Below are 26,977 nucleotides of genomic sequence, written 5' to 3'. Positions count from 1 at the left end.
CCCTACTGGAAGAAATGAAGAGCTGAGGTGAAACACCTCAGAAACCCTGCCCTGGCAGGATGGAAACCCAAGCATCCTTCACAGCATGCCCCTCACCAACCTTGCGGTTGTGACAGAACTCATAGCCCTCTTGCTTGCACTCATGGGAGCGGATGAGGAACTGCAAGTTGTACTTCTCAAGGATCTTCCCTGTCACGTCAGGCCCAAAGTAGCAGCCACCACCTCGCACCGTATTTTCTCTGCAGCCCTCCTGAGGCATGGGGTCACTCCAGAGAATGTCCAAAATCTGAAAGGATTGGAAAAGTTCACTGAATAATGTGTATTTGGCAACCACTGCCCATCAACTAAGCAAGTACAGCACCATCTCTGCATGCCTGGACTTCTGCTGTTAGCATAGCGCAGAGATGTTTCCTGAATCCCCGCTGAACCTCCTTATTGCTTTGCAGGACTCTCACAGACCTGAGCCACCACAGAGGTGACAACACTGTTGGCCTGGAACTACAGCCACTCTCAAAAGTGCCTGGGGGAGAGAGTTGTTCACAAATCAGGCCTGAAACAAGCTTTCCCTTTGACCCCGGTAGATTTCAAAAAGCCTTTCCTGTCTTCCTCGAGTCCAAAACATGTCCCAGGGCAAGAACGCCTGGCAGATCCTGGGGCCACGAGTGGACTTAGTGTTAGACTCCTTTGCTTCCCGGTCAGGATGTTCAGCAGCCTCCACTAATGTAAGTGCTGACTCAGTAACCCACTACAAGGATTAAAGTCTAATCTCTTTAACCCTGACCTCAATATACAGCTTTACGCTGATAAGGTGTGTGATGCCAGGATGCCATAGGCAGTGTGTGGTAAGGAATGATGGTTTCACAGCACACAGGCACACAAAGAGACTGATCCAACAGAAAGAGGAAATCGAGTTTCCAGGCTCCGATTCACCTAGTGGTCTCACTGTACAGCCTGGATAAAACCAGAAGCCCATTAGTACTCCTAGTGCTCCTAGCATCCAAGACCATGACTCCCTCATAGGCAAAAGACACGCTCATTCATTAGCTGCAGAGCTGACCTCAGATACCCCACGCACACAGCAAGGGATATAACCACTGGGCTCTACAGTCAGTCGTCTGTTATTTCTCTCCCTTGCAGTGAATCAAAAAAAACCTGTCACCCCACTGCGCTTGAGCAGCAGTTTGATTTATCCAACAGATGAATGCTGTGCTGGTGGCAAACGCTGGAACAAAGCCTCGAGTGCAGAAAGCCAAAAGCCCAGTGAAGAGACTGACTTGCAAGGCTAAGAGAAAGGCACCAACAGAACACAGCTAGCACCAGTCCTCCTCTGGCACCTCTGCACTGACTTTCTCCTTAACTCCAGTTTACAGAGCAGCAAAAATATCTTTGCAGAGAGGTCTGGGCACTGACTCACACATTTTATAGCAAGATTCCTCATTAGAACAGAGAACAAAGCTGTGGGAGGCACCCACCAAAGCTGGGGCCCCGTTTACACCACTCACCTGCTTCCACTCTTCCTGGCGAGTCCAGCACGGCCCATCCAAATCCGCTAAGGAGACCATGCTGGAGTAGGTGAGCTCCTCGTCCTCCGACTCACTGATGTCCACCAGCCGGCGGCACCACTCGATTTGCTCCTGCACCGTCTGCCGGACCCACCTGGAGAACTCCAGCCTGTTGGCCATGCTGGGAGCCTGCGCTGGTCGGGGCTGCGAGGGTAAACTGGGCGTTGCTTCGTTCCCTGTAGGGTCAGCCTCTGCGTTGCTCTCCCCATTTACCTCCTGTATTTCCACGTTCCTGTTTGACTCCTTCCTTTTCTTCCCTCTCAAGACAGAAATAAACTGAAAGAGGTAGGAGAGGAAACAGAGATGGTCAAACCGCTTGGAAAGCTGGATCTCTAGCTCTAACATCTTCCACTGGCAGTCTGTCAAGTGACACGGGCCTCTGAAACTCAATTGCCTTTGCTGCCATCAAATGGTGTTTAATTGTAGGAGGTTACTAGTGCCACCCTCTCAGGTGTACCATTCTTGGTTTACACCTGGGGCCACACATCCATCCTGACTACGGATCCATCTCTTCTTCATTGACTTTGTACTGCTCAGACATTCATGGAAGACAGATTACATGGATTTAATCTGCAATGGGAACTAGGCAGCAGAATGAGGGAAAGACTAATTGCTAAAGCAGGTGCTTGTCATTAGATTTGGTGAAGGGAAGTAGTATTTGTCAACTAAAAAGAGAGGCAGACACAAGCTAATGACTTGTCACAATCCCTCTAGAAATCTAGCAGGGAAATAAAAAGTTAAACAAGCTAAAGAACTATGGGACAAAATCCTGTCATTGCTATGTGTTTACTGTCAGCACCAGCACATGTTTACCCAATGCCATTGTCCACCACTTACGTGGCTATAACCAATCCTCTCAAGTTCCAGAAATTGACAACTCTTTTTCCCTTCACACCTCCTGCGCACACCCTATTAAACCAAAGCAGTGCACCCCGAGCCTGTACCTGAACACACTTTTTGGCTAGGAAGACCATCCTTTACATTTGTCAACAGCCAAGCTGACACAGAGGAATAAGCTCTCCAACCACAAATCAGCAACACCGTTGTCTCTAGGAAATAAAACCTACTTTGTTCCTTTGAATTTTCTCCAGCATGTCCAGATCAGTGGTATCAGAGACGCCTCCATGTATAATGAGGACTTTCTGATCAATGAGGGTGGCCAGGGGTAGCCAGCAGAAGACATTCTGAATCATCTTCAAGATTTTCTTCCCATGCACCTAGGAGGACAGGGCAGAAAGGAAAAGATGAAGCATCGAACCTTCAAAGCCTGTGTCTCATGTGCTGAAGCAGACACAAACATAGGCCTACCTTGTATTTCTGCATTACTTCCTTGGCGAAACCATACCTGTAGGAACAGAAGAAAGGAAGTTCAGTGAGATTTTGCAGCGACACCATTGACATTGTGATCAGCCCCACACAGAACCCATACCGTAAGTTGACCATGTGATCTTCATGGTTCCCACGGTTGAGATGAACCTCTTTTGGATAGATCAAGAGGAAGGTGAAGAGGATGATAAGGATCTCGAGGGACTGTTTGCCTCTGTCTACAAAGTCCCCATTGAACACGTAGGACTTGGAAGGGGAAGGAAGGCCATTCTGCAAAAAACAAGGGACAGGCAGATGTTACTAGAGAGGCCTCCCCATGACACACAAGTACACCCCCCCACTAGCTGCACACTCACTCTTACCCCAAGTTACCTTCTACAATAGATCCTAACTCTTATTTTTATCCTGTAGGCTCCCAGTAGTAAATGCACTGAACAGTGAAAACGGAGTCGGGAGGTGGAGCCATTGGTGTCAGGACTTACAAAAATATCCATTAGCACTTGCCAAATGTACATGTGTACCATAACAGTTCTCACAGATTTAAAAGTCAGCAAGAGAATAAGCTTTTGCTTTGTGAAGCCATTTAAAACTGATCAAAATAGCTGGACAATTACATCTCAAGGGCCCAGTTTTGCAAATGCTTCTCAGCATGACCCGTGTGATCCCTCTTACAATGCCTGGGCAGTCTCACCAAGTATGGAGCCTACCTTATAGAATATGAGGAACAAGTCATCCAGCTGGCCATGCAAATCTCCTAACAGGCACAAAAAGACAAGTCACAGTATGCTTACTTTTAACTTAAAAAGACACCAATAAATAACTTTCTATAAAGTATCTCTATAAATTTATGACCACTGAAATACTTAAGGAAGTTCAAGGTCCAGAGTAAAGTAATACATTCCTGACGCTGAGGCAGCATGCCCAGAGCAAAAGGACATGATATAAAGGCTTGAGCTGAAGTCTGAGTGAGAACAAACTGCTTCAGAAGCTTTGTTCATCTCTCTTATGATGACACAGGATGGCACAAGAAATTGTTTGACTTTGATCATTACACAGGAGAAAGGTTTGCATACAAAATAAACTAAAATTTCATTTAACGTGTTATTGACTGCACACAAAATTCTGTGCATAATACATGGTTTTCAGAAATATCTCAAAGTTTTAACATTAGAGTAGGAAAATAATGGTGAAAAGTTTTGTCTCTTTCAAATGTATCTGATACAACTCAAAGACTTGTGAGTATCCTGGATCTGAACGCACACACTGCCAATTATGAAGACTCAACCAAAACAGCTCCAGGACTTGGTTGCTTAAATAATTCCAGGGCACAGAGCAGGACAAAAAATGAGCCTTGAGGCCAGTCCTTGACTGGGTGCAGTTTCTGTGCTTTAGAACAGGGATCCCAAGTTCTGGGTTACAGAACAAAGACAAAATTGAATCCAGTTGAAAAAAAATCTCAATTTATGTGGTAATGAATAACAATTCTAACAGCCACGGGCCATCATTAGCACCCTTCATTTTATGCTAAGACAAATGTATATCCTTATCCTTTCCTTTCATACCTCCTCCTCTCTTTGCATTTTTAGAATTGCCATGACAACACTGCTGCTACAGCAGGCTATGGCAAGCTAAACGCTGCCATCAAGGGGCAGTTATCAAACCATCCTATTCCAGACCAAGCAGAAATGAGGCCACAATGGAGAATTGCTCCCTCCAATGTTCAGGCCAGTCTCGACAGCAGCTCAAATACAGCACCATAAGGTATTTTACCAGATATTTTAAAGGCAGCATCAGCTGACTCTCAACACACATTTTACATACAGACTGCATTTCTATTCCACATTTGAACAGTACCAATTTATATCTTTTACATCCCTTCCACCTAAGCACTCTCCCTCCAGAGACTCCAAAGACCCTCCAAAGGGTGCAGTGCCCTCCCACCCAGACGTACCGCACACGGTGACCTCCTCGCTATAGCAGGTGGAGACATGACTGATGTTTGGCAACTGCTTGAGGTGCTTCCTGGTCTCATGCAGAAGGTTTAAGACATAGCGAGCGTGGAGCTGCTACTAGGAGAAAGCGAAGGAATTAAAGCTCTGAGCAGCAACACAGCTGCCTGCGATGGCCCCAAGGACCCATCACAACAGTCGGAGCTGACCTACAAGCTTGCAAAAAAGACAGCACAAATACCAGGCAAAGGCAGAATGGAAGAGACTTGTCCAAAGCAGCACTGCCTTGGCATCAGCACAGCTGGCAGCAAAATCCAAAAGACCTGTGGTCAAAGCTATATCCACTATGCAACTCCATCCCCTAGAGCAGAAGCTCCAGCCTGGCATCACAGGTAAGAAGCTGCTATCTTCTACATCTTTCTTTGCATTCTCCACATAAGGCCAGATTCTGAGCTGCCATGTGACCTGCATAAATATGTTCCCTTGAAGCCAGTGAGGGAGAATTTAACGTTAGTCAGGGCTCTAGAGGCTTTGCTTTACAAGTCTGGATTTGTTTGGGGAAGGGAGGTTTTGACCTGTTTTGACCTATTTTGCTGTTCAGCACCTCATCTGAGGGATGGAAGCAGAACAATTGTACAAGGACTCCTCTTGTTAGGTTTGCTGAATTGGTAATGGACTTCCTAATCAAAAAAAAAAACCCCACAATTCTATCTTAAAATATATTTTTTCCTCATGAATCGGATATGCACAGCACAAAACATAATTTTGATCACTTCTTTCCTCCTGGGCCATCCTATACATTCCTACCAATAGAGGCATTGCAACAAAAAATGACAAAAGAATGTTTCAACATGGACTGTTCTGTGTTTTTTTTTCCCTTTTGAAATGAAATTAAGGTTAACACTGGCACATTAACTACAAAAATTTTGTGGTTTTGTTAGAACTGTGTTTTCTGAAAAGAAGAAAGTTTGCCCTGGGAAATACCTACCAGATCATTTCTACCCTCTTTGCTTAACAGCCTGCCAGCTGCTCATATTCAAATCAGTTTAGTTGCTAGGAAGTTTAAAAACAAATCATCTGTCCCACTCCTCTACATGCAGAAGGGGAAAGCGTGGTTCCTTTTGGGATCCTTACTTGTTTCTGTTTGAAAGCTTCCAGCAAGGCAGTCGCATGGTCAGGAAGGAGGGGGAAAGAGAGATGGGGTCCAGTGTAGGAGTCTGGCACCTCCATGGATTCGTAGTCACAGTACTTTTCCAGCTCTGCCTCTTTGAAGCTTTCCCCACTTATGAACATGCGACTGATAAAATCCCCTGGATGACAGATTGGTTGGTTGGATTGTTTATTTAAAAAGAGAAAGAGACAAGAAAAAGTTAATACACCATTCTTGTTTTTTTGCTAAGGAAAAGCTGTTTCTTTAGGCAAGAGCAAAAAGCATGCAAAATTATAATGAGGAGCTGTCTCCTATGTTACCCTGTTTTTTTCTAAGCCTGCACCCACATTCTCAGTGTTGTGCTTTTTTTTTTTAATTGCTGTAACATCTTATAACCAGATTTCGGACCTAAATTCATTAGCAAGTTCCCAGCACTAAGAAATAATACATAGTGCTCTCTGCAGGTTCAGAAAGATACCCTATTCCCACCGCATTTCTTTCCCCCCACCATTATAGGTGAGAGACTAAATAATGTAGATAATCTGAAGCATCTCTGGTTCCCTAGAGATGGATCCTCTGTAGCTTTGGAAATGGACTCTGGAGCGCTGGTTACCAGGGATGACAGCAAAAAGGGCAGATCTCTAATAGTGCTCTTAGAAAACATGCTGAGGTTTTTATTCCCCCTTCTAGCTCCTAAGGAGTAGGAATTACCCCACATTCCTTGCACAGCTCTGACAGTCTCCTTGTAATTCAGTCCCTATTCAGATTTGTAGGGAGTCTACAAAAGACACAAACAAGCTTACTCTCTTTACTGCTGCTTGGCGTGAAGTGGTCCATGAGGTAGCTGAAGAAGTTGTGAAGCTGCAAGAAGAGACAAAGCCCATCATCATTCACCCTGGAACATCCCCAATGCCCACTTGAAATTCTGTAGAGTGGGAAGCTGACAAGATCTTCTTTTTATAAGTATTACCTACCCATGCCCTTCTCATGTTTTCTGGCATGTACAACAAATCACACTGTACTTATTTGGTTTGATATTTCTTGTAATGAAGTAAAAGTAGTAGCTTTCCCTTCAGCCATACAAACAGAACACCCATAAACCCTCTCCCTGCTCAACAACAAGGCAACCACATAAGAGAACATCAAGCAAAGTTCAAACAAAACTAGGATTGCCTCTTGAGTTCAGACTCAGGAAAGGGCTGATGATGTTAAATGCTCCTTATAACTTTATTTCAAGATTTATTTCTTGGCATTTCATCACACACACAAGCATGCAGGAAATCGATAGGCAGAAAAGAAGCAGGAAACCCAGTCTTTGGTCCACCGAAGCACTTGCAGGCTTACTAGCCAGTAGACAGAAACAAATGCATCTGTGGCAGAGAAAGCATCCTCCTATTTGAGAATTCACAGAAGGGGCCCTGCCTCCCAGAATGGCAAATAATGGCAGGCCACAATGTTCTCCAAGAGGGAAGAGGGACTAGGCTCTAAAGGAGACAAGAGTTCATTAAATCAAAACCAAAACCCAAACAAATAAAACCCCACACTCACAAATAACAACCCTCTCTAAATTTAACACAAAGTTGTGAAGTTCCTGACACATGGAGGCACAAGGTTACGCAGCTTCCCCAATAAACGATGCTCTTTCCTCCCCAGGCTACTCTACTACTGCCACTTTTACAGCAGCAGTCCTTGCAAACCCTCAGGCAGAGGCTTATTTCTCTCCCTCCATAAATTAGGGTCCTAAAAATCATGATACATCTTACACACCCACATAGGAAGAAGCTGCCTGCTTCTGCCCTAAAAATAGTTTACCGTTAGCTAGCTTCAGCACAGAGAGGCTGCGTTCAGACAGAAAGCTAGGAAGTAAGCTTCAGCCAGTACCGAAATCACCAAACGAGGATCTCTCTTCCCACTTACTCTTTTCCTTAGCACCTTACCTTGATCTGATCCTGCTCACAGGCATACTCAATGGATTGAAAGATTCTCCAAGTGCAACGTCGGCGCATTTCCAGCCGAGCAACATAGCGCCGATACCACCTTTGGATCAAAACAGCTGCCTTGAAAGCTAGGGGACAAAAACAGAACCAGCCTGGTGAGCTGCAGTGGCCACACCAGCTGAGACACCCCGCTTCTTCTCCTTTCCTGACCCTGAAAACTCAAGAGGGACCTTTCTCTTCCAAGAGCAAGTTTTCAAACAATGTGTTCTGATGCCTAAATATTAGGAATAACAGAACACCCACTTCTTTCACCCTGTTGCAAGAGGTGACCTGACTCTGCTCTGAAGAGTTTCTAACCATCACTGCCATCTCTTCAGCACCTGCGTTAACAACTTGTTGTGGCCTAAAGGTCCAAACAGATTCTTCAGTGTTAATGCACAATTACATCCCTTTCCATCCGCCGTCATCATTTTCATGTCCCCCTTACAGTCTAGGTACTGGGGCTTCAGGGAACCAGACATTTGACTGAGGCCACACAAGATGTTACAAGGAAAAACAAGACACTGAGGTCTACAGAACCTCAAAAACACACGTTTTATCTCCCTTCCTTTATGCCAAATAAATGCCTCAGCTTCTGTAGTTCTGGGCAAACCTCAGGTGTGATTTGTTCTAGTGTAAATGTTAAGGTGTTGTTACCTTGGACTAAAATAACACACGCAGTGAAAAGAGGGAAACAGCCCTTCATCCACTTAATGATGCAGAAGGAGTGAAATGCCAGGAATTCATAGGTCTCTCTGGTCATGGGTCAATCTACAGCCAGCACTGGCACCAGGCTCTTCCCTCCAAATGATGGCCATATGGCCTGGTGTTCAAAACATAGTAATTCCTCCATATTTCCCCAGTTCCAGTGATTTAAGATAAAGCAGTGTACTGCAAATAAAGCAAAGTGGTACCGTTTTCCATTTACTTTTTCAAATTCTGCAGCAGAACTTTATGTACCTCTGGAAACTCGTACATCCTCCTTAGCTGGTCTTGACCCCATTTGGACTGCCTGGTTACTGTACATCACCTAGCCAACCAGCTTTGCTACTTGGTCTCTCCCTTTTTATTAGGCTCAGTGCTCTTTCTTTTGCTCTTAGAGCCCTGTGTTTAAAACATTTTCTAAAAGCACTTCTCTGTGTCAGCTTCAGCTGGGAGAGGGACAACTGCTCTATCTAGAGGCTGGCCCCAAATTCAAATGAAGATGAGGGAGTTAGCCCTGCTGCAGAAGCTTGTGTTCCCTTGGCATAATGGTTTGTGAGAGAGCGCTGCTGTGTTCACCAGAGCAGGCAGAGCAATTAATTGGGTGTGTGGAATGAAAAAGCTTGATTAAAAAAAAAATCCCCCCACCCCTACCCCAAAGGCTGCTAAGTGCTGGCAAGAGACAAAGAGATCATATTAATTCAATTAGCTTGTATTAATTATGTAAAAACCCGACGTACTTCAGCAGGAACCACTACTTGACCTTTACCTAAAGAAGATATCCCGATGGCTTATGTATTGAAAATAATAATCCTTCTAATCTATTTTACTGTAAAACCACCAGGAGGTGCAGAGCATGGAAGAGCTATTGCTGTTGAGCAGACGGGGAACTGAGTCACAGTGAAGTCATGGGCAAGAAGGTAAGATTGGTTACCCTTAATTTGAGAATAACTTACGTTAGACTTTGCCTGGGCCTTATATCTTGCTGAGAAAATGCTTTCTGATCTGCTGGGCCATGAGAAAGTTTTAAAAAGCTAACTTTGTTTTCTGCCGTTTGTGCTCCTCATGCTACTTCTTCAAGCCTCTTTTCTGTCTTTCACACTAGCTGCCTTACTCCCTGTACAGCAATTTGGCTGGCAAGTAGCCAGAATCAGTCCCAATCACTCTAAAATAAATAACTTCTGAACGTGTTGCATTCCTCTAACAGCAGATATAACGTCCAATTACTGCAACAGGAGCCAGATATACTTCAAGTGAATCCCGAGAAGAAATTTATAGCTATGACTGCACATATACCAATGAAAACCGGATCCTTTTACAGATTAAAAAATAAAATCAATGGAAGATTGGTCACCAAGCCCACACTGAGCACATATACCACCATCCACAGCATTTTAAGCTCCAGATGGGCAAGGCATCATTTTTTTTTAATACTACTTTTACATAGACTGACTCTGCAACTGAAAAATCCAGGTATTCTAATTTACCAGCTTACCTGGGTGAGTTGCATCTGGCAGTGTTTGTACTAGTTTAGAAAAAAATAATAAAAAAGAAAGAAAAAGAGATTTATCCACATTTTATGAGGATCCAAGAAGTAAACTGAATCATACATCAACACATAAGCTACTGCATGCGTGCCGAAGTGGCAGCACCCAAACTCAGCTACGCCTTTTCATGCTAGCTGTATAGTTCACAAATCAGCTGTGAACAAATATTGCCTTTATACTCTGCAACCATTTATAACCAAACCAATTGCCTGAAAGTGAGTGTCCCACAAGTATCCTTTCAGGTCTCTTGCAAGACAAGTGCCAGCAGAGTACGATTTCCTGAGAAGGCACTGCAGAAATACAAGTAGATAGTTACAAGCTGATTTTAACAACAGCTCCAGCAAAAAAAGGAGACCCTGTTCTAAGAAATGGAAAGCCTATTATAAGAAATTATTTTTTATCTACATTTTAACTTCTAATTAATGAGAATTCAAGCCAGAAAACATTCTTTTTAACCTGACAGATACTTATACAGCCCAAGTTCTCCCCATCATACAGGTTTATTTAATGAAAATTAAATTAAGTTGCGCATCTATGCAGGGAAATGGCAACATTTACACCATGGGTATGTTCTACCATGTCTCCACAACCTACGCAAGAGAGCCAGAGGCCTCACAGAAGACAGAGGCAGCTGATGCCCTGTCAGCACAGCCCTGCTCTGTGCCAGCTGGTACCAGCTCAAGGTTTGGCCTGCTCCCTCATCACAACTTGTGCAGAGCTCCAGCCTCAACTGGCAGGGCAGAGCCCAGTGGTTACATTGGAAACTCCTGAGCAGGTAGCTCCACTTCAGCAGATCACCAAATCTGAAGGATTTTTAAAATGAGAGGCAAGAAATTGACAAAGATTTTACTGCCATTGGAAATTGTTGATGAGGTATCAGATTTAATGGAGGGTTTCAAATCAGTAACTAGTTTTATGTTATGCTTTCTATGTTACGAACAAGCCACTGTCATAAAATCACCCTGAACTGCCTGAGAAACTCCTTAGTTCTCTGAGGCTACTGGCAGTAGACAACTCTAACTTAAAGAAAAGGTGGAGATTTTTAATAAACAAAAATTACAGACAAATAATGCTGAGTCACAGCAGTACCTCCACTCTCCTAATTTCTAAAATTAATCACTGGTTTTGCTTTCAAAACGTTTGCAAATAGTTTGTACCATACTGCTGTTCTGCTACTGCCAATGACTGAATGAACCAATAAAATTAGTCTTTTTCTTTTTTTCTTCACGCTTTGGCTTTTAGCTTTTCTTAACCACAGCATCTTGCCTTCTTTAGAACCACGTTTATTTTGGCTTTGCTATTGTTTCTGCTTTATCAGTCTTACATCCCTAGCACAGTCTTTGAAGAGGAAGCCCACCAGAAGTGGCAGGGTGTTTTCATCTTTCACCCTGTCAGCACGAGGTTCCAACACATACAAATTAGGCAGAAATTGATTAATTAATCTGACGTTAGTTCCAACAAAACTGCTTTTTGCTGCTTCACTTCTGGTCAGGTTTTGATTGATTTTAATCTAATCCTGGGTCTAGATAGCTGTTACTTTCTAAGTCTAGTGTTGGTATTCTGCATGACATCTGAAATTCCTCATCATAGGACATGACTGAAAGATATAACCTCACGTCAGTACTATCAAGAAAAAGGAGTAACGTGGAAAAGAAGCCCATCCACCACAACCTTCCAACAGCATGTGCAGGAGCAGACAGGAAAAGATTACATTTCAGAGAATCACTCACCATTTTCAGACTTCTGCAGAGAGTACTTGTAGTTGGCATTTACAGAACTACCAGATCCCATGTTTTCCAACCAGTACTAGAATGCTGCTGACTGGCCCAGTATCATCAAAACCATGCGAGAGATGCAGGAAAGCATTCGATCAGAATCAAAACTGCTGCAACATGCCCCACAGTGCTGAGTCTATAATTAAATACATTAACACTTGTTAAGATCAACAAGCAGATGTCCTGTCTTGTGCCCAAGTACATCTTCTACTACCACGTTCCTCAAGCTACTTTGTTGTCTTCTAGACAATCTGAGATGAGGATTTCTGTCTTGCTGTTTGAAATTTCAACTCAGCTGTATGAACAGGAATAATTCCAGCACCTTTGCCAATTGGATAAAAATATCAGGCATTACATATCTAGGTACTGTAATTGTACAGTAGATGTATAAACCAGGCATTCATGTACTCACACAATATTTCACATACCTAATTTCAGGCTCCTATACTTTTAATAATAGGGCTCTTTGATGTGAACCTTCATTTCAAATGGTACAATAAAATATGCTTGATTGCCACTAAGAGCAGACCACATCTCCAAGTCCTCATGCTACCACCCCCATTACTCACGCACAGCTGAAGCACCCAGATGAAGTAAAAGGTGCTAAAATACTACATGACTGCATATTTGAGGCATTTGCCATACAGAAAAAAATCAAGATTTTTTATACTGATCTGGAAGCATTAAAGTAATTAATTTGATTCAGTAACAGTATATGCAAATATATTTATGCATATACCATCTCTGAAGGATAACTCTCATTACAAGGGACGAACATACATATGGTATTTAAATCTATTTGCAGTTCCACAGCTAGAGGGGAGATAAGTCTAAAATAACAATTAGCTATCATAAGAAAATAATCAGCTTTGTGAAATAAATACTGCTTTTCTTCACCTCATGGATCTGCTTGAGTGCGGGGGCATATTATGCCATCAATTTCTCAGATCCTGGGCAGCATAAAAGGACAGGACAGCCAGACTTTTGTTCACCTCACTGCTGCAGAAAGCTCTGCTCAGAGCAAAAGGATCCTGTTTCAAGAATAAGGCAAATTCTGAAACTTCTCACTTTGAGGACAATCAGAATGCCTTTTGTGGTCAGACACACTTCCTCTTGGGGAAATAAAAAAATGTTGGAAAAATAAAACTCCATGTACGACTGCCACAGTAGTCTCAGGCTGCATCACATAAGATTTATAAAGATTTTTATTCTGCCCCATAATTGGAGAGAGGGAGAAAGCTGAGAAAGGTAAGGAAGGAAAAAAACACCTTTAACAATATTAGGTCTGGTGCTAGCACAACATTTAAAAGCTTTTGAAGGGTCAGGACAGCAGAGGCACTTCTTTTCAGCAGGGGAGGGAAAACCCCTTCCCTTCTCCTTCTCTCACTTCCTGCAGCCCTTTTGCCTACAGACCTGCAGAAAGGCTAATGGAAGGAACGTGTCCAGTGTTGTATAAGGTACATGTGCACAGCGCTTGCTCAGGGGGATGATCCATGCTAAACAAAATGTCAGCGCAGGAAGTTTTTACATAAAAGAAATGCTGAAATTCTCTGTCTTGCCCAGAATGCTGAAATGCACAAAGGCATCTTCACATTAATCGGATGATGCAACAGGAATATAATTTACAATATTCTTAACAAAATACCAGTCACTCTAGTTTTAATCTAACAACATTATTGCATATCAGTGTCAAAAATGGCCTGAAATCACCGCAAATTATGCCCAAATACACCTGGTGCTTTATGGTCTTTTTTTCATAATGCAGGAACTCAAATGGACAATTGCACAGAAAAAAAAAATCAGAATCTCTAGCATTTAAGGCTCTTACTTGTCACCTCCTGTACAGGGCAAATCCTATTGCAGGAAAAACAGATTTTCAAGTTCAGAAACTCTGTGTGTAGACAGATAATTTCCATATGGATTTTCACATAAAAACGTCTTTTCAAAGAGAAATACCTGAAGATTTCAACAAATATTAGCTACCCAGAGAAGCAATGATACGAATGATTCGTTCTGTATCAGCAGCTTGCTTTAGAAACAAACATCCCCAATCACCTCCACTTAGTGCGTTCTGGTATACCTGGCAGAGCAGTCCGAAACAGCATGACACGGGTTCCTTTCAGATGAAAGACACCAGAGGACACACTCCGGCTACTAAATAGGAGCTCAGTCCACAGGAGCAGGTTCAAGCCAGGCCCAAGAAAAAACCCTGAAACATGGCTAGTGTGGACAGCTGTTCCTCCATAGTGGAGGTCAACACAGACTGCGTGCCTAGCTTCAAAACCTGATACTACCAGCCTCAAAGGAAGCCGGATGCTTGAACTTTTCAGAAGAGGTGAGCACCTTTAAAGATACCTTTAAAAATGGCTGCCTGAGAAAAAATCCTTTTTCAGGAACTAGAACACTGCCAGATGACTTTTAAAAACCAAAGAACATATTTTAAACATGTGCTCAGGTACAGAGATAGGTACCTTGCTTGCCCACAGTGTGTTCAGGGGTACTACCTACATGTTTTGATAAAACACGATCTTGGATTTGAGATCACTTTTGAAGAAACAAAATAAAACTTTTCCCCTGGGGAAAAAAAAAGGCAAAAAATACCACCACCACCACCACCACAAGCATTTGTTGTTTGGACAGCCCTACTTTAAATATGAATTTTGGCCATCTGTACAGAGGTGTAGTCTGTGTTAGCGTACCCTAGGAGCACCTGCAGAAAGCAAGCACAGGCACTAGCACTTACCTACATCTCTTATCTGGTTAACAGGTCTCTCCCAAGCAATCCCTGCAGCTGCAAACTTTTTGACTTTGTTACCCACAGATTCTTCTGAGGGTCACAGCCAGAGTAAAGTCGTGCAAAGCAATAAACCAGAGAATCCAAAGGAATGAAACCTGCTTCAAGGGTGGGATGAGTGAAGAAGAAATGGAGCTAACCCAACTGCTCAGCACTTCTGATCCTTCCTCATCCACCCCACAGTGAAATACAACCCTCCCATACCTAAAACCCTGTTTGCAAGGAAAAGTTGCAGTCTAGGAGTCCATAAGGATGCAGCCTGAATGACATGACGAAGTTCAGTGGTGGCATCACCTCAAACACAGGCTGTATTAAACAACTAGCTGAGAAAAAACAGTGCATTTGTGGAACAACTGTCTGCCTACTCCTTTCTCACCCAAAACACCACTGAACAAGGCATAGACTTGAGAGCTGTGCATAGATATAGGCAACTAACAGATCAGTAAAGCTCAGTGCCTCAGCAGAAGACCACAAACATGTATTGATGCATATTCCCTGTTCACCAGTTAGCGCTGAAAGGCAGAAGAAACTTCTACAGCCATACTCCACATACACCTCCCCAGACATGGGATAACATACTTCCTTTTGCAACACAGGCTGCTGATCTGTTTAATACTACCCCATGATAAAATAACACATAAAACCCAGTAAAGGAAAACTTGCATAAATCCCTCTGCGTCAACAAGAAGGAAAGAAAGAAGGAAGGAAAGAAGGAAGGAAAGAAGGAAGGAAAGAAGGAAGGAAAGAAGGAAGGAAAGAAGGAAGGAAAGAAGGAAGGAAAGAGAAAAATAAAAGAAAGAAATGAAAGAAAGAGAGAGAGAGAGAAAGGAAACGCTCCAAAACAGCAAAAACAAAAGCCTAGGTTTTTCCAGGTTTTTCCTAGTTTTTTTCTAGGTTTTTTCCAGGCTTACTGCAAGTATTAACTCTTAAAAAATGAAAACAGTGACATCATTTTGAATCAAATTCTACACACACTGTCACATCACTGAGCTCATCCAGATTACAGATCTGTGCAGAATTTGGGGCTCCACCTACTTGAATCAAAGGCCTGAAAGGAGCAACAAACTACTCCGCCATGCAAAGTTAACTCTAAAACAATGCATTTCCTAAGAAAGACGACACATTCACATGTCATATGCACAACAGAATCCCCACTAGCTTGTAAGTTTTACAGACGTTTGGATGACCAAGGGAAGAGATGAACAGAATCTAAAAGGCATCAAGAGGATAAAACACACTTACTGAATGTTTACTAGGAAGAAAACAGTGAAAGAGAGATGCAAAATTGAAACAAATTTTAAGTTCTGCTAGTAGAAAAACAGCAACAGGTCATTTAAGAGCCATCAATGAATTAAAACAAATAAGAAAATAATTTTGACAAGAATAAAAATGCTCGTTAGCACCAGGGAAAGTGATGATCCTTCCTTTCCCTCCTAGAGTAAATACCCCTGTTCCACGTGTACAACAGACTAAGCTTTGCTCATAGCTGGAAACAAGACAGTGAAACTTGGTTAATTTTACACATGCACTGAACTCTGCACCTGCACAGTTACTGCAGTGCCAAAAAGGAGAATTTCAGAAAAAGTGATATATAGAAAGGACATTTCACCTCAAACTATGGGTACCGACTAACTACTGAAGACAAAACAGTTGCAGAGAAAAGAAAAATAAAACTTACCTTGCCACCAATCTCTAGCTTAAGGACTTATTAAAATAAACACAAAAGAAGCTCTCCACTTCTTAAATATTTGTTTGTTTGCTTGTACAACCAGCATTCAGTACCCAAAGTGATCAATAATCTCTGAAGTGATTTACTTGATTACAGATTAGAAACTCCTCCTGAGATCTAGAAGATCAAGTAGGCTGTTCCCTTGGGCATGCAGCAGAAATTGCCATTGCTTTCAGCACCTGCAGTACACAACATACGCGCTGCTCTGCAACAAGCACAGACCCTTCGATTTACTTACTGCACCATTCTGAGCAGCCTTAAGAATCCTCTCCCATGTGATGCTTAAGAAAGGTTACAGGTCTGAAATGGATTAGGATTACTGAAGAGGATTAGGAATGAGAAAGATGGTACATTGGCTCCTCTCATCTTAAAAGGACCAGTTTGTAAACAGTTTCAAGTTGCCTTTTGTTAAATGCAAATTTCTCAAAGAAAAAAGAAATAAACATTTCACCCGCTCCCTATAGTGGACTGAAAAATCTTTTGGGCTTTATAGCTAGGGAGTCTGGACTGCAGAAACAAAACAATGGACAAAGCAAGGCTAACGTAACTTAGTTCTAGTTAATTACTTATCAATTCTAAGTCATGAAGCTGACTGGGCTTGAGAAAGCAGAAAAGCTGTTTTATTTCCCAGTCTCTAAAATGTGAACACACAAAGCAGATGAAACGTCAAACAGAAGGATGACCAGTGAGCAATTCCAGTAACTATGAATGATCCTTCTTTTTTTAAAGAACAAACAAACCAGATGCCACACACACACACAAAAAAAAACCTCTCAAAACAACCAGTGCTACATTAATTGTTTCCTTATATATCCAGCATTGTTTTATTTAAACTGTTTAAAAACCTCTCTGCGTTTATATCAGATTTCAATTCTTAGCCAAAAGAAACTCAACACGTTCCACAGATTAAATCATCTAGTTTGTAATATGTCATTTAACACTTTGTTTGTATTTTTAACATGTAATTAAACTAAGACCAAAAAGTTATACATATCCTTCTGCTTAGCAAAATACATATGCCTATATCTTTATAGGCATAAAGGCTTCATTTTATTGGCAGAGTGTCTGAATGTTTGTTTATAAACTGATAAAACACAAGGCTTTCAGAAAATATTTTAAAGGAACAAAAGGAAAAAAAACAGATTACTTCAAATCTAGCTTCCCATTTAAAATTCAAATTTTTTTTTTCACTAATGTGTTCTGTGGCTGAGCCTTACCGATTTCTGATCAGCTGATGAGACAATACAGGAGTGGACAACTGTTTGCTGAATATTCATGGATACCAAATATTTACACACTCCAGATCTGTTTGTACACTTGGAAGCAAACATATTTGATTCATTTTATAAAGGACTGAGAATCTGGGCACACCGCTGGCAGAAGATAATCAGCCTAACACTGCTGAGGTCAAGAAGACTATGCAAAATTATTCCTGTGAGGATTGTTTTGCCTTTACTTGTGGGTGGCAGTTACATAAGGAAAACCTGGTGGAATGAGGAGTCAGTGTCTGCTCTGTGGATTAAAGCAACGTCATCCTGGTATCTCAAAGATATTGTAACTTCCATTATTCACATCCTCTTCCAGAAAACCTCTATTTTTCAGCTTTATCAGTTCTGGTATATGACTACTAACATCATTGTACAAACTGGGTCAAGGCAAAGCTGGCAGCGCATTTATCCAGGCAGAAGTAGAGGATGCAGGTAAGTAGGTTAGCCAGACTCAGCGCAAGGAGATAAAGGGACCACATCTCCAGAAGGCTCACTCGGGAACAGTTTGCATAACTGGCGCACCAACACTGCGGATGGCATTGCACGTATCTGGAAATGGCTCTCTCACCTAGCGCTATGATCATACCTTCTTCTCCTAGGTAAAATTTTTACAGGCACTCACCTGAATTTTGTCTGGTAAAGAACCAGACCTCTAAGCTTAATGTGAAAGTATCCATTGCTCGACTCCTTAAATCCTGTATTTCTGGGGTGCTTGCAAGAAGTGCCTGAATTCACAGTATGCAGTCATGACACAACTAGACAAAACAAAACAAAAAACACCTCTGCACTAGAAAAGTGAGTTGTAAAGTTTCTATTGAAGACAGCTTTCAAATATTAAAAAGGAAAACAATCCATTTTCTAATCTCACAACTATTCCACCACAAACTTCTATCATCTATTGTGGAGAATAAGTCTGTATCATCATATCTCCTTAAATAACTCTTGATTTCTGATGAGTAGACATATTTCCTCACCTTACGCTAAATAGACAGTCCTTAGACAGAATGAAAATCTCCATTTATGGTCCACTACTTTATCTACTGCTGTAAGTCAAGTGCTTTCCATATCACCTGGGAACCATCTTAAGACTATATACCTCTCAGTCATCTTTCATAAGCCTAATAAAAACAGCTGAAGAACCTGTGCACTGGAGAACCATAGCTGAAGAAGAAAGATACAGCCTGCAGTGGTATTCACACAGTGTAGTCACATTCCTGATGCAGTAATTTTTGTCTTGAGGAAGGTCTACAGAGCGCCTCAGGACTGGATGGCCACAGTGATGCAGCTGAACGAAGGCTGAGACAGTCTCAGGACCTGTGGCAACCCTGTTCTCTAACTCTGCCAGCTTCCCCAGCACTCAGACCAGTTCTTGCTGGGCACTTGGCCCTGCTGGGCTCACACTCACAGGCCCCATACAAGTCAGAAACAGATGATGACAGTGGTAGTATCACCACAGGTCTTCATAAATCAAGCAATCAGCTGCATATTTTTATTTAATTATGTTCAGACCTACATCCCACACAAAATATATTTAGTTTTTATTTACTAGTAAGTACATGAGTACAATCAAATTGCACAACTCTTTCCAAAAACGATAAAAACAATTTTTAGTCATCAACATCTGCTAGAACATGAATTTAATTAAAATAAAATCAATCTTCCTTTACAGTTCATTAACAGTATCATCTGCAACACTTCAAAGAACTAACAAGTCATTATTTCCTGAATGGTTTGCACAATTAGTAAGCCAAAATAACTGTTCTGCTTTTGAGTATGATTTTAAAAGCTTATGCCAGTCTTGGAAAGCTTCAGCTTTTCGCCGATTTGGTCTGCTGAAATAAACAGATACACAAGTAAATAAGAGAGTATAGGTTTGTATGAAGTTAAAAAAGAAACAAATACTTTAGAATCTCTAAAAGAAAGTCCTGCTAAAATCTAATGTCCGATATTAACTGCTACGAATATAATACTAATAATGGTTTAAAAAACTATTCAAACTGAAATGCAATTTCTTATGGTCCTGCCAAGCCCCCACACACAACCAGAGTTTCTTGGAATATAAATATCTGTAACTTAATATTTTCCTTTGAACACAGTAAAGCCACCACCTGCAGCTCTGTGGGAGTTCAATCACTTTGACTTTTTCTGCAAGACCACTGGACAAAACCTTCTGAGGATGCTAATGTTCAGCTGGTTGTGAAGGGCTGTTACAAGCCAAGCTTGATCTTTCTTTGTGCCAAGTGCACCGACTTCACCTGCTAGGGTTCACCACTGGCAGGGCTTCCTGTCAAAGTCAGCCACTGGAAGGCATGTGAAATATATCACAGTAGTGGAAATGGTAAAAATAATAGGTAAAACGTTCATATAGCCAACAACTACCCGTAGCTCACCACACCCACCCTTTCCGATAAAGTACTTTTCCTCAAATAATCTCCAAGGGTTTTGCAAAGAAAGTCAATACTTAACTCTTATCTCTGAATCAACTAAGGGAAGGTATTTACCCAAGGTCAATAAGCAAACCAAGGGAATCAGGAATTCAGACTAGGTCGCTTGAGTGCCATTGCAGTGCTTTGCCCCTCAATGACCCTTCAGTTGAAATTTTATTTAAGTACAAGTAGCTAGGAGTACCAGCACGTTACTTACACCTCTTCACTTCATAGTTCTGATCCGTGTCTGGTACTTCTCTGGAAATGCAGCGCTCATTACTGTCGTATACACTGTGTTACTGGTAGGGAAAGAAGAAAACAGTGAGTGAAAAATCATTCCAAGATGAGAAGAATAATTTATAAAACTAGCAAAGCAGCAGGACAAATTTTAGTGGAAACAAACATTCTGCTTAGGTACAGAAGTGTTAGGAAGAGAGCAAAAGAGACTGATAAAAATGATGGCTGCTGGCACAAGTTTTCAAATTTTTCTTTCCATTTAATACAGCAAAGAAACAGTATTTCTACATTGGTTTGGATCACTGTAATAAAAAAACAGCATTGCTAATCTTAACAGTCACACAGATATAATCTTCTCCTTTCCAAATTTCCTCACGTTTATAAGAAAGAGGAGAGGAAGTCCTCATACTGACTTTGAAGAAGCCATTGCCAAGCTGTAATGTGAGTGACTGATCTAGAGAAGGTACTGAGTTCCATGTAAAAGTAAAGCAAAACAGGATAACCTGCAAAGGTGCAACCTGTGGAACTATGCAGAACCATAATGTTATATTGAAATTAGTCTGTTTTAAAAAGCCAGTAAATGGTACCTAAAAGCTATGTCCCCATTTACGACTTCTTTATTTTTCACACATCAAGCAGAGCGAAATCAGAAGCACCAGAGTCTAGTGTTAACACAAATCCAGCCTTTCCAAAAGTCAAAGGTACAAATGAGTTGGCAAAAAGAACTGTAGAAAGTACTGCTGTTCATGTAAGCAGTTACTTGTTTCACTACTACAAAGGAGCTTCCCTTTACCAGACTAAGCCTAACAAAGCACAGTTCCATGGCTAGAGAGACAGACAGAGTTCTGTGAAAGTCTTCAGCACCATGTGCACAAGCAGAAATCTATGCTGGGAAACAACAAGATACTCAAACAGATGTACAGGAAATTCCTGAGGAAATTTGTGATGGCCTTTTAAGTGGCCCAAGGCATGGTAGGAGGCACTGATTGACATCTCTGAATCTAATACTTACTCATTTAAGACTGGCTTCACTGACAACACCTGTACAGAAAGTTTGAAAAGGTGTCATTTTGGTGAAAAGGGAATTAAAACGCTATTTAGAAACAGCAGTAGGATGAAGTTATAAACATAAATAATACAGAATCAAGAATTACTCTTGCTGTGTTTTATTTTTAAGTATTGGACCATTTAACAAAAAAATTACATAAAAATTCTGAAATATACAAAATTGAAGTTCTCAAAACTAAGTGGTAAATATCACTCTTGTCTAACACTTTAGCTGCCTGCTGTAGTATTTCTCACTGCGCTTGAACGAGGGAACTGCACGGAGATGGTGGTGATGGGATTCATTGCTTACCCTTTCAACTTGGATCGGCAGACTATTATGAAATGACTACACAGGGAGTTCAGAACCATTTTAATGCACAAACTTGTCAGCCTTAAACTCTCCAGAGGTGGCTGCATGGCACATCCTTTTCACCATGCCTTCCTTGCATAGCTTTAAAATCACTGACAACCACATAACCACTTCTGCTTTGAAAGAGTTTCAAGTGAAAGTCTACGTGCCACAATACAGAATTTAAAAGAAATACCTGAAAGAGCGTATCAAAATTGATATTCTGCTGTCCAGTAGCATTGAGAGCTTTCATGGCTGGAGTTCTGTGGGAGAACAATGCAATATCATTAAACACAGTTTATTGTTCCAAAGGCTACAAACCACCACTGTGAAGAATTTCCTCAGTGAATGCCTTTAATTTTAAAATGCCTGTTTTGGTCTAAAATTATCCACAATTCTGTGTGACTTAATCTAGACTCACACTGCTGAAGTTACTGAGTTACTACACTGTGAATTCAGAACAACAGGGAATCTGCCAGCAGCTTTTTGCAGACCACACATCCTAAAGATTGCGTGACGTCTGCAAGTCTCTCAATAGTGCCATCAAATACAGGATTTAGATTCACAGTGAAAATGTAATTTTTACTAAACTTTATACGGAAATTTTTGATACGCAATATATCCTTGCTACTTCTCACCTTGCATGCCATTCAATGCCATACAGACTTACTTTCCTCTGGCACATGTCATTGTCACTCCTTAGCTTATCTGTTCCCATTTGAGTGGCATTCCAGAAACTGAACAAACTGCCTGCCCAGCAAGCTAACACCTACTCACAGAAGAAAACACCCAAGTCTCTAAGCTTTTTAAAAATGGAAGCGATATCTCACTACAGAGGTCTAAACTAAATTTACCTTCGGTCATCAAAAGGAGGAGGGGTAGTCCAATGGTCATAATTCGTCTCTACACGAAACCACCTGTCATGTAACACACAAGAAAGCAAACAAAAGATGCATCAGTAGGTAATAAAAACCAAGAATCAGTATTTCTGTTCTGCCCAAAGGAAAAAAAGTTCCCTCAAAAACCTCTTCCCTGTGTCTCTTGCAAATCCAAGGGATCCTATACATATAGCAGCCTTTACCATAAGCTACTGAACACAAATGAAAAAGGAGTGACCTCTTGAACTGCTAATGGCAAAACTACTACTGATTAGGGAAAAAGTAAGATTAGACCTTTAAAGAGATAATTAGAGAAAGGATTATGGGTACACACTGTAGCCTGCAGCATTCCACTTGGAGTACACAGAGCCAACAGGCCATCTGGCTGTTGCCAAGCCAGCACTTACTGACTGACAGCAATCATTCAGTTCCATTTTGTCACTGCAGGGCAACTATTAAGGATCTCCTTCATTTATCAAGTAGCTGATTTCACAAAAATCATAGAGACAATTATGTTTGAGCCTTCAACCCTTCTACCATGCTGTGCGAAAACTAACTTGGGAGCACTGAATTTAATCATGCAATACTTGGCAGACAACCAGGATGTGCCCTCAAATCTTGTCTCCTTTGAAATCTATCTAAAAAATGAATACATACAGATGCTTTTTTGATGCTCTGGACTGCCCCAATCTGACAAGGTGGTGTGATGCCTTCCCAGGAAGGAACTGGTGTTCTTTTCTGAGGCTCCAAGCTTTCCCTTCTCAACACTGGTAAGAGATGGGCCTGGATCTCTGAAGAAAGCTGTCCCACTATCCTTGCCTATCACTTAAGATGGAGCATGAAAAAACAAAACATTTTGTGTACTTACGCTCCACTTAAAGGATCAAGAGGCCAGAGGTCAGCTGGCCCTCTTCTATTCCTCGTTATGACCATGCCTTCTTTGGGTGATACACCTCCTACAATATAGTAAACTTCAGCAATGATGGGAATGTCAGCTAGTCTGAGAACAGCTGACTGAAAGTCCTCTGCTCTGCTCAGGGTCTAGTGCAAAAAGGAGAGCACAATGAAAAAAAATTCACAAAGCACAGTCAAGCACAAAGTAAGCACTGGGACACCTGAAAAAGCACAACAGTCGCAGCTTTATTGCAAACTGCAATCAACTATAAGGTGCTATTTGAAAATACTTCTTGGAAAGCACTTCTGTGATTTCAGCTTGTGATTTTAGCACAAGAACATAAAATGAGTGACTAGCAACAGACCTCATTAATGCCAGCTTTGCAAATACTCGAAGTAAATATACATACATGTATATACACGTGTACACATACGTACACACACAGATGTATATGGTGAAAAAAGATGAAAAATCTGCCATTAAAGAGATAAAGGCATGTCCACACTCTGCCAGTTCAATCCTCAAAGTCTTTCAGCTTGCAAAACGAGACAGAAATGGGATGAGAAGGAGAAAAAAAAACACTCTGCATCCTTGCCTTGCCTTTAGTTTAAGAGGATTTTGGTAACAATGGAGAAGCACTGGCATTGCTCACAGCAAGCCTTCCTTTTCTTGCCATAACCACATGACTAACTTAGTATGAACTGGTAACTCCACCACAGCCAGTGAAGCTACTGTTTACAGGCATAGGGCCACCATCTACCGAAGTACTTCTTTAAAAATAAGTGCTATGCAGGAACTAAAGACAAATATGGAGAACAAACATAAAACAAAATTGCTCTCAGTTGTTTTAAACAATTAATTATTTCTGACAGCAACACTGCAGCTAGTAGTAGGCAAGTCACAGCCTCAGCTCACACCTCAAATTCAAAAAATGTCAACAATGAGGTCTCCAGTAAACATTCCAGTTCTTCAGGGAGGTTTTTAATTACAAAAGATACAATTCATGTTTGCTATAATTCATAAATTGGAGAAGCAGCAAACCTATTTTATCTTAGCAGTTATACTAACACAACACTATTCATAAAAAGTGCTATACAAAACACCAGTCTAACTCCTGCCACTCACCAGTAAGCTCTCTGTCTTTAATATGGGAACATATCAAATGTAATAAAACAACTATGGGTTCATATGTTTACTATCTGATAGTACAGCTGCTCAATTTGCTAAATTACTATATCCCTCACAGCTAGCTGAGATCCTCCCTTCGAAGGAAGTCTTTGCACAGATACTCATAGATTTTTGGCAGTGATCAGAGATTGTCCCCCTGAAGGGCTGGAATTGCCTTTATCAAACACGTTGCTGATGATTTGGGGATAATACCTATCTGCCCTTATAAAATATAATCTTAACAATTTATTGAATTTTCTGTGAAAAAAGTCAAATTTACTAGGAGTCTGTAAATTGAAATGACATCACTGAAATCTGAGAATATAACGTAGTGCACTTACATCTCGGACAAGCCAGCTGACAGGGTAATTTCGATTCAGAAAAGCAGCTATTGCATTTTCCCACCAGCTACCACCCGCTGGAAAAAAAATACAAAAAAAACCTATTGCACATACATGTTACTTACACTCTGTAAAATCTATCCTCCTTGTCTTCCTTTCTTCTCCAGGTCCCATCTCTAGCTCTACAATCTTACCCTCTACTAGATTAAAAAGTCTTAATCTGTAGATTAAAAGATTTACAGCAACAGAATTCTCAACCAGTCTGAAAGGTTTCAGTCAGGAAACATGCTCAGAAGTTAAAGATCTCTGTTTCAGTGCCACTGTCAGTACTTTAGGACTCCCTTTCTTTCAGCCTATAGTGATTCCAGCAACAGCTTCAACAATTTCACTTCCAAGAATCCAACAAAGAGCTACAGAGAGATCACGCTGCTGAGAAGGGCCACAGTAAACAGAACATCTGTTTACTGTGCTCTTTGCTTAACTTAGAACAGAAGTTCTCAGGCAAATCACTGTAGGAACCATAATGTGAATGAGAAGCAGAGGATCTAATATCAGCATTAACAAAAGTGAAAAAGGTATTTAGCTCTTTAGAGAAAATATGCAGTACCTCTCAGAACTTGCAAGTGCTAGCAATTTAAATCAAAAACTCAGTATTGATAATTTACTAGCTTCTCGATTTTTCATCATTTTTTATTCATAGCTGAATGCTGAGCACAGAAGAGTCAAAGGTTACCCTAACAGGAAGAAGCACTTTGCAACACACATTGCCAAAAAGACTGCAGGTCTATTGATATGATTTGTTAGTCTACATCTGTCAGCTCATATATTAGCATAAATCATCTCATTGTTCATCTTACTGAACTCTTACAACAAGAAGAATTACACTGAAATCTTAAAGTAGCTAAAAAAGGAAAAAAAAAAAAAAAGAGGTAGTAATAGTGATTGTGTGTTTCTGGGGAAAATTAGGAGAACCAAGAAAAACAGAAGGACAACTTTATACTTATTTTTATGCCCAAACGAGAAAAAGGCAACAGAAATAATGTCTGTTATTTGAGAGACCTTCACCCTAATTTAAAGTCATCTCCCTTTCCAGCCAGAGTGCACAAGTTTATTTCCCCAAATTTTATTTCAGTTGTATGGTGACAGATAAGACAAGCAAGCAGTCAGTAACAACTGATTTACAGGAGTGCAGCATGTGTTGAGTGAATTACTATTGTTTATAGTAAAAAAGCAACTGAAACAAAGGCATGCAGGTGGATGACAGCACATCAGCTCCTAACGGACAAGAGGGGCCCATCTCACACAAACGTTTGCAGCACTTGATTCCAGTATCAAAATCAGGAAAAAATAACGGGCTTGTGCGTGGACTAACCCATCTCACCGTGGTCTCAGATGATCTTTGCACGCTGCTGAGATACATTAGAGAGAACAGAACAGCACTGGTTTTGTCCCCAGGTTATGCCCATTCAGACTTTGGTCTTCAAGACTTTCTAAATCAAGCCTTTTGCAAAGATCCAATACATTTAAGACTCTATGTCCTAGTTGATTTTAGTACAAATTAAGAGCATTTTGCACCTCTCAGTATTGGCCCAAGATGATCCAGTTTTGAAAGGATTAAATAATTACACTAGCATCAGAAGCAGGCTTTTAAAAAATATGAATATCAACTATAGAAAGAATCTAGAGAATCTTAATATTGCAAGAAAGCAATATTAACAAAGGAAGCAGGAGTCAAAAGGCACATGTGCTCCACACCAGAGTCCCTAATTACGGAGATAATGAATATGTATATAATTCTCTCAGTCTTACTCTTCTCTTCTGATCCTTTCATCCAAGCTGTCTTATGGGGACAGAGAAAA

General features: G+C 41.1%; 2 protein-coding genes and 1 long non-coding RNA gene across 6 annotated transcripts in view; 1 reads left to right on the top strand and 2 right to left on the bottom strand.

Annotated features, from left to right (window-relative positions):
* PPEF2 (protein phosphatase with EF-hand domain 2) overlaps positions 1–19,096 on the bottom strand; it is a 23,765-nt gene extending 4,669 nt beyond the window's left edge. Inside the window, exons 1-11 of one of the 2 annotated variants that reach the window (XM_080589209.1) lie at positions 11,943–19,096; positions 7,925–8,052; positions 6,791–6,848; positions 5,972–6,147; positions 4,840–4,954; positions 3,596–3,642; positions 2,992–3,158; positions 2,871–2,907; positions 2,630–2,779; positions 1,503–1,838; positions 101–286 (exon numbers count right to left, since the gene is read on the bottom strand). In XM_080589209.1, coding sequence (XP_080445335.1) covers positions 101–286; positions 1,503–1,838; positions 2,630–2,779; positions 2,871–2,907; positions 2,992–3,158; positions 3,596–3,642; positions 4,840–4,954; positions 5,972–6,147; positions 6,791–6,848; positions 7,925–8,052; positions 11,943–12,003 — 1,461 coding nt within the window. In that variant the 5' untranslated portion in view covers positions 12,004–19,096. Of the gene's footprint in view, positions 1–100; positions 287–1,502; positions 1,839–2,629; positions 2,780–2,870; positions 3,159–3,595; positions 3,643–4,839; positions 4,955–5,971; positions 6,148–6,790; positions 6,849–7,924; positions 8,053–11,942 lie in introns of both variants that reach the window. The other variant, XM_080589208.1, reaches the window with a different exon arrangement.
* LOC308193989 overlaps positions 4,826–26,977 on the top strand; it is a 27,184-nt gene continuing 5,032 nt past the window's right edge. The window contains exons 1-2 of the long non-coding RNA XR_013950149.1: positions 4,826–5,229; positions 9,510–9,585. This is a non-coding gene — a long non-coding RNA (uncharacterized lncRNA). The remainder of the gene's footprint in view (positions 5,230–9,509; positions 9,586–26,977) is intronic.
* Positions 19,295–26,977, bottom strand: part of NAAA (N-acylethanolamine acid amidase) — an 11,343-nt gene continuing 3,660 nt past the window's right edge. For 2 of the 3 annotated variants that reach the window (XM_080589253.1, XM_080589255.1), the window contains 7 exons: positions 25,119–25,195; positions 23,584–23,756; positions 22,692–22,754; positions 22,034–22,100; positions 21,454–21,482; positions 20,422–20,503; positions 19,295–19,610 (listed from right to left, as the gene is read on the bottom strand). In XM_080589253.1, coding sequence (XP_080445379.1) covers positions 20,428–20,503; positions 21,454–21,482; positions 22,034–22,100; positions 22,692–22,754; positions 23,584–23,756; positions 25,119–25,195 — 485 coding nt within the window. In that variant the 3' untranslated portion in view covers positions 19,295–19,610; positions 20,422–20,427. The remainder of the gene's footprint in view (positions 19,611–20,421; positions 20,504–21,453; positions 21,483–22,033; positions 22,101–22,691; positions 22,755–23,583; positions 23,757–25,118; positions 25,196–26,977) is intronic. The other variant, XM_080589254.1, reaches the window with a different exon arrangement.

Source organism: Anser brachyrhynchus (assembly GCF_964034855.1).
Source record: "Anser brachyrhynchus genome assembly, chromosome: 4".
NCBI classification, from domain to species: Eukaryota; Metazoa; Chordata; class Aves; order Anseriformes; family Anatidae; genus Anser; species Anser brachyrhynchus.
This window is presented reverse-complemented; position numbering and strand designations above follow the sequence as displayed.